Raw genomic sequence first — 13,474 nt, forward strand, 5'->3', positions numbered from 1 at the left:
CAACAATGGTTTAAATGTATTGAGTGAAGATGCACCGAGTTCATGGAAGAATTGGCAGAACTTGTACGACAACTTGCTTTTCTTTGTAGGATTTATCGTGCACATAACCAAACAAAAGAAAGCTTCCATCTCTACTAGTGGGGCTCAAATCTGATCAAGTGTGCGATTGAAATATATAACAACTGATAGATAGGAACTGTACATAGAATTAGATATTAACCCTATAAGTAAAACCGTTTTTCAATTGGGCATGACCTCATTTACAAATTGTATAAGTGTGGATCAAAGCATGAGCCCTGTATTCTTCAATACGATATATATGCGCGATCTATTGCACTGTAGGAAGCACTCCTCTACTAGTTTCATCGCTACTTCATTTGGGATTCACTTGATAAGGCCTTGTGTCCTAGGAGGGAAACCAGGCATTTTGGGGACAAAAGCTATCATAGGTAATCCGCTCAACTGTGCTTTTCGCTGAGTATTTTCTATATTCGCAACTTAGAAGCCTCGATAAAGTGATGAAGTGAGATTGTTGTTTACGATATTCTGCTTTTTTAGGAATAGCTGCAATGGGAACAGGAATTGGGATCGCCCTTATTTTAATGATTTCCTTCAGGAAGAAACCAATGATCAGAAGAATTATGGCTTTGATAAAGCAGAGGAGCGAAAATTTCGATGGCGAAATGAAAATCAGGGGACTTGTCTCTTCGAGAAGATACACCTACAAAGACATCAAGAGGATGACCAACTCTTTCGAAGAAAAGTTAGGCCAGGGAGGCTATGGTTGCGTGTACAAAGACAAGCTTTGAGATGGTCAACTTGTGGCGGTGAAGTTTCTAAAGAAGCTAAAAGGCAATGCTGAAGAATTTTTCAATGAAGTTGCAAGCATAAGCACAACTTCTCATGTCAATGTTGTTAGCCTCCTGGGATTCTGTTTTGAAGGAAGCAAAAGAGTTTTGATTTATGAGTGCATGCCCAATGAATCCCTTGAAAAGTTCATATTCAACAAGAGTAACAATTTGGAGGTAGATCAAACTACTTAGTTGGGACACATTGTAGCAGATTTCCCTTGGCATAGCTCATGGGCTAGAGTACTTGCATAGAGGTTGCAACACCAGGATCTTGCACTTTGACATAAAGCCTCACCCCAAGATTTCCGATTTTGGTCTTGCCAAAATATCCTCCTTCCTCCGCCGGCCACGTGCTCAGCGATGGCCGACAGCCTGGCGACCGGCCAAAACCCAGGTTGGCGAGCTTGAGGCTCGGCCGATCCAGGCGAGCCTAAGCTCGGCCAAGGCCAGCGAGCTTGCGGCTCGCCAGATTCAGGCGAGCCCGGGCTCGGACCGGCAAGCTCTCGGCTCACCAGATCCAGGCTCGCCTGAGCTCGCAGCTCGCCCGAAGCCAGCAAGCTCGAGCTCGCCTGTGGCCATTGTCGGCCGGTCGCGGAGGAGGAAGGAGGAGAAAGAAAAGGAAAGAAAAGGAAAAAAATTTAATAAATAATTAAAAATTCCAATTTTTTTCAAAAAATAAAAAAATAGAAATAAAAAAATAAAATATTCGATTTTTTTAAAAAAATAAAAAATATTTAAAAAATTCGATTTTTTTTGCTTGAAATAAAGTCATGAAATTGAAATCATTTTCCAATAAAATCCAATTATCAAAAAATGATTTTCATCATGTATCACCAAACAAAGGAAAACTAAGTGTATTCTTGGAAAATGATTTTCCGGAAAATATTTTCCTTTATTATTAAGTTTTCCGCAAAACAAACGCACCTGTAAAGTCCTACTCAAATTGGTGGCTCGGAGGAATATACACCTGAGAGACGGAATCGCATCGAGAATGGGCAGAATAGAATTATCCAGAGAGTTAAAACTCAAGTCAAGCACCTTTAGTTTCCTCAGCCTTGAAGATAGCAGGTTTGGTTCTGCAAACAAACAATGACAAGCAGTAAAGTCCGCAGAAAACTATTCAAGTCAAGGATGGCAATTTTGTACAGAATTATGAGCAGAAAATAAGCCGGAGATATTACCATTCATATGTAAAGTCCTACTCAAATTGTTGCCTTGGAGGTATATACACCTGAGAGACGGAATTGTACCGGGAATTGGCAGAATAGAATTATCCAGAGAGTTAAAACTCAAGTCAAGCACCTCTAGTTTGCCCAGCCTTGAAGATAGCAGGTTTGGTTTTGCAAATAAACAACGAAAAGCAGTTCCACAGAAATCTATTCAAGTACGTGCACGAGCAGGTATTGTTATTTCAGTGAAATATATCATAGACTTGTGGATAAATGATGATGTGGACATAATCATCTATAACGTAGGAAATGAGGAAGAAAGAAAAGGGAAAAGAAAAAAAGAAAAAGAAAGAAGAAAGAAGAAAAGAAAAAACAAAAGAAAAGAGAAGAAAAGAATAAAAATAAAAATAATTAAAAATTCGATTTTTTTAAAAAATATTTTATAAGAATAATTTCATTAATCAAGAAAAAAAGAAAAAAATAGAAGTTATTAAGAAATTCAAGATGAGTAATTTTGGAAAGTGTTTTCACCTTCTTAGATTAGGGAATTCACCTTTCTAATCTTATATATGAATTTTTCCTTGACCGGAAAGTGTTTTTGGGTTGACTTATCATATTTGATGAACCAAATGGGTGAAAGTCTGGAAAACTGATTCCTGAAAAACACTTTTCCTTAAATAAACACACCCTACATATGAATGGTAATTTCTCCAGCTTATTCTCTGTTCATAATTCCGTACAAAATTGCCATCCTTGACTTGAGTTAGCAATGTTTGTGTATAAATTAGGTGATTTCAGTAATTTAAAGGAGCTGGACATAAGTTATAATGTAGTTGATGCAGCAGCTACTGCTGAAGGTACTGCTTCAGTTTTCATGCAAGATCCTCATTTTATTCATATATTAGACTAACTAGCCTTCGAGTCATACATGCTCTTTAATACCTTTACATGTGCTTCATATTAAGAATACATAAGTCATATTGCAACCCCCTTCTCTTTCCATATAGAAATGTCGCTGATTCAAAAGATTCCTATCTCAAGGCATCCTCGTGTGTGCTTTGACAATTTACTGCCAAGCGAGTTAATTACTTGGAATTTTACTGCTAGGCATCAAAAACTTGAGCCACTTAGAGAACCTCTACCTAAATGGTGTCCACTTGAAGGACGCAGGGACCGTCCTGCGAGCATTAGGGGCATTGTCATCCTTCAGGATCCTTTCTCTCCAGGATAATACAGTAGAAGGAACAATTACTGCTCAAGGTTAGTCGAACCCGTTAGTGAATGTATATTCAAAATAAGTTTTTATTAAAAAAAAGTTCCATTCACTCGTGATAATTCTGTACCATTTCTTGATTATGCTTGTGTAAGGAAATCTGATATTTAGTTATGTTTTGTTCTCTGGGAAGATTTCCATAACTTCAGTAAGTTGGAACAGCTCATCTTGGATTATTCTTCGTTGAACACAAGCATGGGAATCCTTTCCAGCCTTGGTCCTGTGACATCTCTTAGATTGTTGTCCTCATCCAGCACTGGTCTAATTGGCAACCTATCAGATCAGAGTAAGTCCCGATCTCTCAGTGTAAAAGCTGGACATAAATGGATCCTTCATGTATGTGTATGTCCTTTTGTTATATGTTCCGATATGTCTCATTGTAGTTGAATTGACTTGTGATATCAATAACAGCCTTGTGCAACCTGGTAAAACTAGAAGAGCTAGATCTTAGCACTAACAGAATTACCGGCGAGCTTCCTGCATGCTGGCAAAACATAACCTCTATTCGGGTTCTGAATCTTGAAGACAATGAATTCACATATAGTGTCGCCTCATCTCCCCTCATTGGTCTTACCTCACTCGAATTTCTTTCCATTTCGAGTAAGTATTTTGATATCCCCTCATCACTCGGCCCACTTGCAAACCATTCAGGCCTTAAGGTCCTGTTGCTTGATGACACCAAACTAACAATCGATACCAAAGTTGTGTCTTTGATCCCAAGGTTCCAGTTGAAGGTTTTTAGTACGTCAAAGAGTCCATCGAGAGGATTCAAATTGACTTCTCTGGGCTTTCTCAATCATTAATATGACCTAAGAATCATGGATCTCTCCTCGAATGACATTCCAGGTCCCTTTCCAGCTTGGTTGTTGGAAAACAATACTAACTTAAAAATGCTTTCTTTGTCAAATAACTTATTTACGACACTTGAGGTTCCACCAATGACCCTTTTTAATCTTTCGGTGCTAGACATATCCAACAACGGCATGAGAGGAGAGCTCACTACCAAAATTTGTGCAAATGTCCCAAATTTGTTCTACCTTATTCTGTCAGCCAACAAATTGGAAGGGAATATTCGGGGGAAGAACAGCAGAAGTGCCAAAAGTTATGTACGGAACTCACTTTGGTGCCAAAAGTTTCATTTGGATCATTTAAGTGCCAAAATTTTTAAAAAACGATCACTTAAGTGCCAACTCCGGTCATTTTGGCCGGAAATCCAATATGGCATTTTTTTTATTAATTTCTGAAGCCGATGTGGCTTGCCGGAGATACAGTCAGCACGTACAGTTAGCATTTTTTATTTTAAATAATTTTTTTCTTTTTTTTCTTTTTTCCTTCTTTTCATTTTTTTCTTTTCTTTCTTCTCGCTTTGGTCACCGCCAGTGACCGGAGGCCGGCCACCGGCCACCTGGCCTCGCTCGGACGAGGCCGCCGCCACTCGCCACAGGCAAGGCCTGGCCGACCCTCACCTAGGCGATGGCGGGCAAGCCCCGGCGAGGGCTCCCGTCACCCAGGCCGCGGCGGCCTCACCAGACGTCGCCTTGGCTTGGGCGACGGTCGGCCTCGCCGGATCTGGCAAGGGGAGCCCTTGCCGAGGCTCACCCTCGCCTATGCGAGGCGAGGTCGACCTTGCCGGGGCTTGCCCGCCGTCACCCAGGCGAGGGTCGGCCGGGCCTCGCCTATGGCAGGCGGCGACGGCCTCGTTCGGGCGAGGCCAGGCAGTCGGTGGCCGGCTTCCTTTCACCGGCGGTGACCAAAGGGAGAAGAAAGAAAAGAAAAAAAGAAAAAAAGAAAAAAAAGAAAATAATTCATAAAAGTATTTAAAAAATCGACATATATACGTGAAAATGCCACGTAGACTAATTTTTTTAAAAAAATCCAACTAAGATTAAAAGTTTAATTATAAATGCCACGTATTAATTTGGTCAGAATCTCTCGCCGTTGACACAAAAGTGATCATTTTTCCTCCGATTTGGCACTTAAGTGATCCAAATGAAACTTTTGGCACCAAAGTGAGCTCCGTACACAACTTTTGGCACTTCTGCTGTTCTTCCCCCGGAATATTCCATCTGAACTGGGTAGTATAAAATCCCTACATTTCTTAGACCTGTCTAGCAACAATTTCTCAGGGGGACTACCTGTCCAATTACTAGATAGTAACTCATCAATATATAGCCTCAACGTAGCATATAACAACTTGCGAGGAGAAATTGTATTTTCCGACGACACCATGAGCCTAAATCTAACAGATCTGCGGTTAGACCACAACATGTTCTATGGAAATCTGTCCTTTCTTTCATCACTTGTAAATTTGTGTGTATTGGACATTAGCAACGACTTTTTCATCAGCAAGCTTCCCAGATTAAGTGTAAACATGTCATTTCTTGTGGCCCTTGACTTGTCCAAAAATCAGTTGGACGGCCTCATCCCTAGGGAACTCTTTAATCTTGCTTCGCTTGAGTTTTTGGATTTGTCAGACAACAATCTCTTTGGTTCATTAGCATCATCTTTTATAGCACCCGAGTTGAGTCACATCCAACTATCTAGGAACAAATTGAATGGTTCAATCGTGCATGTGCTCTCTAACAGCTCCGAATTGGTGACCTTGGATCTGAGTGAAAACGAGTTCTCCGGAAGCATACCCTATTGGCTAGGTAACCTCTCTCAATTGAGCATTCTTTCACTGAGAGGTAATAGCTTTGGTGGAACATTTCCCGAGCAATTGTGCAGATTGAAAGACTTAAGTATGATCGATCTTTCTAATAACAATCTATTTGGTCCATTGCCCAGTTGCTTGGGACCCATGAATTTCTCCAAAGGATACACCGATAAGATAACTTCAACACCGCATGCCGAAATTGGAATTGAAGAGTGGTCAACTTGGTCTTATGTGAAGGCAAGCCGTACCAGGGACAGTAAAAAAATAACGGAAGTGAATGCATTGCAAGTTCCACATACTGCTGGATTCACAACAAAGAGAAGGTTTGATTCTTATAAAGGCTATGCACTCCTTGAAATGGTTGGACTAGATTTTTCTCGCAACCAATTCAGCGGCGAGATCCTAGCGGAGATTGCAAATTTACAGAACAAGCTTGTGCTGAACCTGTCGCATAACAAGCTTACAGGACGTATACCGATGTCATTGTCGAGCCTCACAAAGATAGAAAGCATTGACCTTTCCTACAACAACTCGAATGGTTTTATCCCTGAAGAGCTTACTCAGTTGAATTCCCTGGAAGTCTTCAATGTGTCTTACAATGACTTGTCAGGAGTCATACCAAACAAAAATCAGTTTGGGGCATTCGATGAAAGCAGTTACTATGGAAACCTTCTTCTGTGTGGACTACCGTTTGTCGTGACCTCCCCGAACTGGCCCCGCCGCCTAAGGTGTTAGGCTAATGGATTACTAAGTTGAACCTAGCTCGAGCTCTCCCAAGCCCATACCAATTCGCGACTTAAGTTTAAGTTGTTAACATGCAAATCAATTTCATCTAGGAGTCGCCACTAATCGATTTTTGGTGGGTCAATTAGACACCCAAGTAAAGCACGGGAGAAATGCTTTACTTCTACGAACCAGAGATTCAATGGGTACGGGGACTTGATTACACTAATTGACTAATTAGTGCCCTTTCGGTACCTAATCTTGCTCAATTCACCATCTAACGTGTTCACACTAATCGGGAGTCTCAAAATTCCATTCCTAACTAAGCTAAGGGAAGCAAAAATCGACACATTAACATGCATAATCAACCATTAAATTAAACGCGCAATTCAAAGTGTGCAAATCAAACGAGGTGCAATCAAACATAAGCTAATCACACAAAAAGGGAGAGAAAAACAATTTCAAAACCCAATTTCCAATTTTTGATTTTTCGAAATTTTTTTTATTTTTTTTTATCTTTTTTTAAAAAAAAATTTGTATTTCCCCTTCCCCTTTATTCTTTTTTTTTTTCCATTTTTTTTTTCTTTCTGAACGTCATCTTCTCATTGCCTAGAAACTAACACATGAAGCCCAGAACACAACTTTTGCTTCGCATTCTTGCTACTCAAAAAAAAAAAAAAAATTAAACGCTACGCATTTGTTCTGAAATGCCGGAACTTCAACAACAATAATAACGTCATATGCTCAACAAGAATGGCCCTATCTCGCACTATCAAACCGACCATCAAAGTTAACGAGTCTTGCCATCATCCATCGCAATGAGCAGCCAAACACATCACATACGCAGCTACATCATCATAGCACACAGAAGATGGAAGAACGAAAAAGCGCAAACATCGAACAACAAAAGCATTTGCCGCGAACGGTGTGGTTCGGGGAATCATACAACTCCACCCCGTCTTCAGACATCACAAACCAACGTACATCCCAACATTCCAACAAATCAGACTCGAGAAAAAAAAAAAGGTTTACGAATCTAGTTGATGCATTTCAGCAAACACGTAGCGTGCAGTACTAGAAAGGAAACTCCCGACTCAAACTGCGCACGAAATCAACCCAAACTCAAAATGCAGTGAACAAGCCATGCTCAATATCAACTCGGAAATGGTTCTTTCACATCCAACGCAATCATAAACGAAGAACGCTAAATCCCGGTCTCGGTTGAACCGAGATAGGGCGAAACTGAGCAACAATCAGGGCGAAGAAGAACGTGAGCACAATCGACGAAAGTGGCCCTACTCGGCTCAGAGACGACGGATAGAGAGCGAACTTGAGATATATCGGACTTAGTCCGGTCGCCTCGCACGCCTTCGAGCCGGGATCCTCGGGAAATCGACCCCCAAATCAAGCAAAGCTTGACGGAAACTCAGATCTAAACTTACCAGAAAAATGACGTGGGGGGAAGGAAGGATGATTCTCGGCCACGACACCAACCGACGAGTGCCGGGGGATGTGGTCGAGTTCTCTCTCTCGATCTCTCGCTCACCTTCTCTCGGTAACTCTCTGTTCTCTCTCCCCGATTTCTCTCTCTGTTTTTTTTTCTTCTATTCGATCTCCCCCACTTTTAACGTCCAGAGAAAGAGGAGGCTCTGCTCCTCCTCCCCTTCCCCGGCGACGCTCTCCCTCCATTTCAAGCTCAGGGGAGCCATGGATCAGTGTGCCCTCCCCCGTTTCGTCAAGCGTCAGCAGTCGGTCCTACTCTCGGGACCAAGCTAGACCCGTTTTCGGCTAAAACGGTTGCAGGACTCCCTTGATGCAGATCGGAAGCACTGCGCCGTCCTCGATGCGCTCACTTCCTGCTGCTTTGCCGCTTCTGTTTCTGCTTCCTCTTCTGCCTCCTGCTTCGTTTTGCTTTCTTTTCTTCCCCTTTCCAGAAGCGTTGGATAACACTGGGGAAAGACCCACGCGTGACCAGCATTATTCAATGCTGGTCTCTTTTTTTTTTTTTTTTTTAAATTTTTTAATTAATTAATTTCTTTTTAAATTTTTTTTTTGCGACGCTGTGCTGGCCGGCGTTGAATAATGCTGGTTCCCCCTTTTTCAAAATTTTTTTTTTTAATTAATTTTTTTAAATTTAATTTTTTTTCTAATTTTTTTTTAATTTTTTTTTTGAATTTAAACAAGGAAAGCATGTTCGAATATGCCTTATTAATGCAAATGTGCCCAATGTCTACATGCCGTGGAATTTAATGAAAATATTTTTGGTTTAGGGGTTAAAATTAAACCCTAATTTTTATGCGATAAAATCCTAAATGATTTGGGCAAAATTTAGGTGTCAACACCGTTGAATAAGGACTGCTCGACAACCATTAACGTTAATTCCTCAGCAACAAAATCATGCACGAAAGCTAAAGAAGACGGTTTCATAGACAGAGAGACATTGTATATCAGCTTTGGAGTGTCATACACGACGGTTTTACTGGTAATTCCGGTTGTTCTATTCATCAACCCCCAATGGCGACAGGGATGGTGTTGCTATGTGGAACTGGTTATCACCAAATGTCGGAGCTTGCTTATCACATGCTACTACTTTGTGCAGGACAGTTTTCGAAAATTGTCTAATTGCCGAAAAATTTAGGTTCTCTCATTCTGCATTTCCGGGTAATGGCAGGATTGGTTTTTTTTGCTGTCATTTGTTATTGTCGTTGATCGACATTGGCCTTAGTGTGGATCTGCCAGATCTATGTAAGTTTTTACCTTTGTATTTGAATTAGGTTGTGTCCTAATTTCCCTGAAAATAATGCATCGAGTGATCTTTCCCTCTTTCGAAAATGAAGTTTTTTAACATAGTTGCTTGTTCATCTCTATTTAAGTTAGGTGATCATACTGCTAACGATGACAAACAACACTAGAAAAACACAGCTTGTCTCTTCTCGCTGGTGTTGTTTATGCGGTAACACATTTGCTTTCCTTTCCAAATGAACATTTCCATCTTCGTATATCACTAGGTCCATTCGCAAACCGTTCGAGACATAAAACTCCTCTTGTTTGATAATAGAGCGCTATCAACCGAATGCTCTTTAAGAGTCCTAGGTTCATGGCAGATCCGCAATTTGATTAAGACATTGATTTCCGTCAAACTGTTATCTGAAAGACATAATGGGTGGACCGCCCAAGATGGGCCAAACCCGGCTCGTGAGCCACAATGGCCCACAAGGTAGTTATTTGGCTATCACTATAAATAGTCGGCACCCCTTGGAAAAACGCACGTGTTTTTCCATATGCAAAAGAACACACTCCTTCGAACATAACGTTATCTTTGTTTTTCCTTCGGAAAGCAAACGAGTACGAAAGATGATCAAAGAACTCTCCAGCGCAAAGTGGCACTTAATCTGTGACAATACCAGGTATGTTCATTGTGTGATATGCCTGTACGATCAGTGATACAAATTGATGGTCATCGGGCACGTTTTCCGCATTGATCGAATTCGTTTCGAATATGTTTCGAATGTGTCGATCGGGGATTGAGTTTTCCCAACATTGGTATCAGAGCCCGTTTACTTGTTTCCCGATCATGCATGTGTATCGTCTCTAACATTGAAATGTATATTGCTTGTTTTTGGTTTCGGCCTCATTTTTTGTTTGTTTTCTTCGCGTCGCCGAACTATTCATGCATGTTTCGATTTTTGTTTTTCGTCAAAACTTGATTTTTATTGCATAGACAGAAAGTGCTCGTCGAGACGAGCAAAATGAGGGGTGGCGCGTCGCCAGAGGAGGCCGCACGCGCCCTCACGCGCCGACAAGGGCCGTGGGCGCAACGGCGCGTGAGGTCCACGCGCGACCGTGGCGAAACGGCGCGTGAGGCCCACACACAGCCGTGGCGAAACAGCGCGTCGATCGTCGCCAATCGCCAACGATGACGTCATCGGAGCGCGGATCCGAGACCCGACCCAAGACCCGACCTTGATCCGACCCGGTTGTCTTTGACCCGTTGACCGACCCGATTGACTGTTGACCCGACCCGGTTGACCGGTCAACGGTTGGACCGGTCAAACCGGTCAAATCGGACCGGTTCAAACTGGGCAGAATGACCCCATTGTGTTCTTTCGGCCCGTTCGAGCTCATTTGAACTCCGATTTGGGCATTTTTGGTATCGACGTGCTCGTATCGGAATGCTCTATGTTATGATATATTCATATTACATGTTTACTGCACTTATGAATGTGAAAATGCACGATAAACCCTATGTACACGTACTTAGGGGTATATTCTTTGACATTTTCTCTAGTATTTCTCTATAGTTTTTTGAAATACAAGTGTTAGATCATATGTATATGAATAAGCATTCCTTATCTTAATGTATCATGGATTATAAGTAATCCCTTTGTTCTGCATTCGTTGCAGGAACAATGATACATTGGAGACGCACTCCGATAATCCCAAGAACGACAACTCAAAAGGAGAGGCTTGAGAAACTAAGAATCAAGCTAGCTCTTTATCGATGGGACGCTGGAGATGATATGATGACACTCATCATCAAGGTCAACAAAATGATACAGAATATCATTTGGAACGGTTTTGTAATGTCGGAATATGTAATGGTCGGAGCCCTAAAATGCACTATTCCTGAGAAGTTGGGAAGAATTCTTAATAAAGTTAAAGAAACCTTAAAGGGTCCAAGCTATAAAATGCTTGTGGAGAATTTTCTTCAAGAATACATAAGGGTCGGGGCAAGGAGAACATCAACCCTTGCATTGAATGGGTCTCGGGGCAAACCATGGCCCGGATCTAGGGGTTTTCCTGGAGCCTCCATTTATGTGCCAAAGAAAATAGAATTTTCTAAAGAATTTTATGAGTCCTTTCCTGTCTATGTGTTGGATTGATACACTTGATATTGTTCTTTTAGGATTTGGAATCAATTCTGTACATGTTTCAAGTTGATATTACATGTTCTTAAACATTTGTGAATGTGTTATGAAATATATATGGCTATGAATTTTTGTGATTTCTCATTTTATATTGCCATATTATATGTTATGTTATATGTAGGAAGTTCTTAAAAGTTTGTATAACTTTTGAAGAACCAATTTCTTTACATAAATGATTATGTTAATGATAATTTCAAATTAGGATTTTTAGACGATGATTGGGAACATAGTGAACTTTCGACTTTAAGATCTTTTGTGAAACTATTCATTAATATGATTAGTTTATGTAATCATTATGCTGATGAAGCATTAAGATAGGCTTTAATAATTTGTGTGTATGTGTCTGAAATGTTCAGATTCGATGGCTTCAGCAACTAAGAACATAGTAGCTAAACTTAATAAGGGAGAAAAATCGAATGGCGACAATTATGAGATTTGGAGTCTCAAGATTTAATATGTGCTGAAAGAGCAAGAGGCACTCGAAGCTCTTAACCAGATTATGGAAGAACTTGAGGATGGGACAACTGCCCAACACAAAAGGGACAAAGATGCCTTTACTATTTGGAAAAGAAAGAACTCTCTTGCTCGCATTACGTTGCTAAGCAGCATGGACAATGACATCATGCGAGAGTTCGGACGTTTCAAGAATGCCAAAGACATGTGGGCTGCACTGGCATCAAGATTTGGTCGAACTTCTGTGATCAAACTGAGATAACTCACTATCCGTTTCGACTCATACAAGATGTCTCATGGAAAGACCATGAAACAACATTTGAGGCAGATGTCGAATATGATTAGTGAGCTGAAGGATGCCGGCCACATACTCACTGATGAAGAGCAGGTGCAGGCAGTAATCCGCTCCTTGCCTCAAAACTGGGAGCACATAAAGATCCATTTGACCCACAATGAGGGTATCAAGACCTTCGAGGATGCTATGCAGCATCTTGAGCTGGAAGAGGATTGCCTTATGGCGGCTAAGCCAGAAACTGATATTTACTTTGCTGGTTCTAGCTCGCATGGAGTTTCGGGCTCCAAGAGGAAGCACCCTGCTGGGTCAAAGAAGTGGAAAGGCAAGGGAGCAAGTCCTTCAGGGAAGAAACCGAGACACAACCAACGGGAAAAAGGAAAGCGTCCTTTCAAGAAGAACATTTCAAGAGTGAAATGTTACAACTGTGGCAAGAAGGGTCACTTTGCTCGTGACTGTGGCAAGCCAAAGAAGATAGAAACTCTTAGCATTCATGAAAATGCTACTTATGTGTCTAGTTCAGTGTTTCTAACTGAATCTAATCCTTTGTGGACTGTAGACTCAGGAGCCACAAACCATATAGCGAAGGACAGAGAAGCTTTCGTGGAGTTTCGATGAGTTCCACAAGGAACGAAGTGGATATACGTGGGGAACAATTCAAGAGTAGAGGTCAGAGGCATTGGCACCTGTCAACTACTTATGCGTGGTAGATGCACAGTGTTCCTACATGATGTGCTATTTGCTTCGGAGATTCGTCGGAACTTAGTTTCGGTATTGGTTTTAGTTAGACTTGGTTTTAATGTAAACTTCCATAACAATGGTGTAGACTTGTCTTTAGGTACAAATTATTATGGTTCCAGATATTTTTTAGATGGTTTCATTGTATTATATGTTAACTATTGTGAAGTTAATGTTAGTTATTCCTTATTTACATCATCTGATTCTTATGAGAATGATGTGAATATGTGGCATGCTAGACTTGGTCATATTGGCCAACAAAGAATGAATCGATTGGCTAAAGATGGCTTCTCGGGCAATATTAAAAAGGTTGATTTGCCCATATGTGAGCATTGCCTAGAAAGAAAAACAACGCGAAAACCATTTGGAAAAGGAACAAGAGCTGAATTTC

At 41.1% G+C, this 13,474-nt stretch overlaps 2 protein-coding genes across 2 annotated transcripts in view; both read left to right on the top strand.

Moving 5' to 3' along the window:
- LOC130140234 (LEAF RUST 10 DISEASE-RESISTANCE LOCUS RECEPTOR-LIKE PROTEIN KINASE-like 2.7) overlaps positions 1-948 on the top strand; it is a 36,495-nt gene extending 35,547 nt beyond the window's left edge. Inside the window, exons 2-3 of the mRNA XM_056319082.1 lie at positions 414-449; positions 559-948. Of these exons, the coding sequence (XP_056175057.1) occupies positions 414-449; positions 559-809 (287 nt within the window). The 3' untranslated portion in view covers positions 810-948. The remainder of the gene's footprint in view (positions 1-413; positions 450-558) is intronic.
- Positions 949-2,789: 1,841 nt separating this feature from the next.
- On the top strand, positions 2,790-11,143 carry LOC115676582 (cuscuta receptor 1-like). Its single transcript, XM_056319307.1, is given in 6 exon segments — positions 2,790-2,877; positions 3,116-3,280; positions 3,427-3,579; positions 3,705-4,358; positions 5,348-6,677; positions 11,077-11,143. Coding segments are annotated over 6 exon segments (2,457 nt in total).
- Positions 11,144-13,474: the final 2,331 nt, after the last annotated feature.

Source organism: Syzygium oleosum, unplaced genomic scaffold (assembly GCF_021117445.2).
Source record: "Syzygium oleosum isolate NSW1041296 unplaced genomic scaffold, Sole_v2.1 Sole_v2.17, whole genome shotgun sequence".
Classification (NCBI taxonomy): Eukaryota; Viridiplantae; Streptophyta; class Magnoliopsida; order Myrtales; family Myrtaceae; genus Syzygium; species Syzygium oleosum.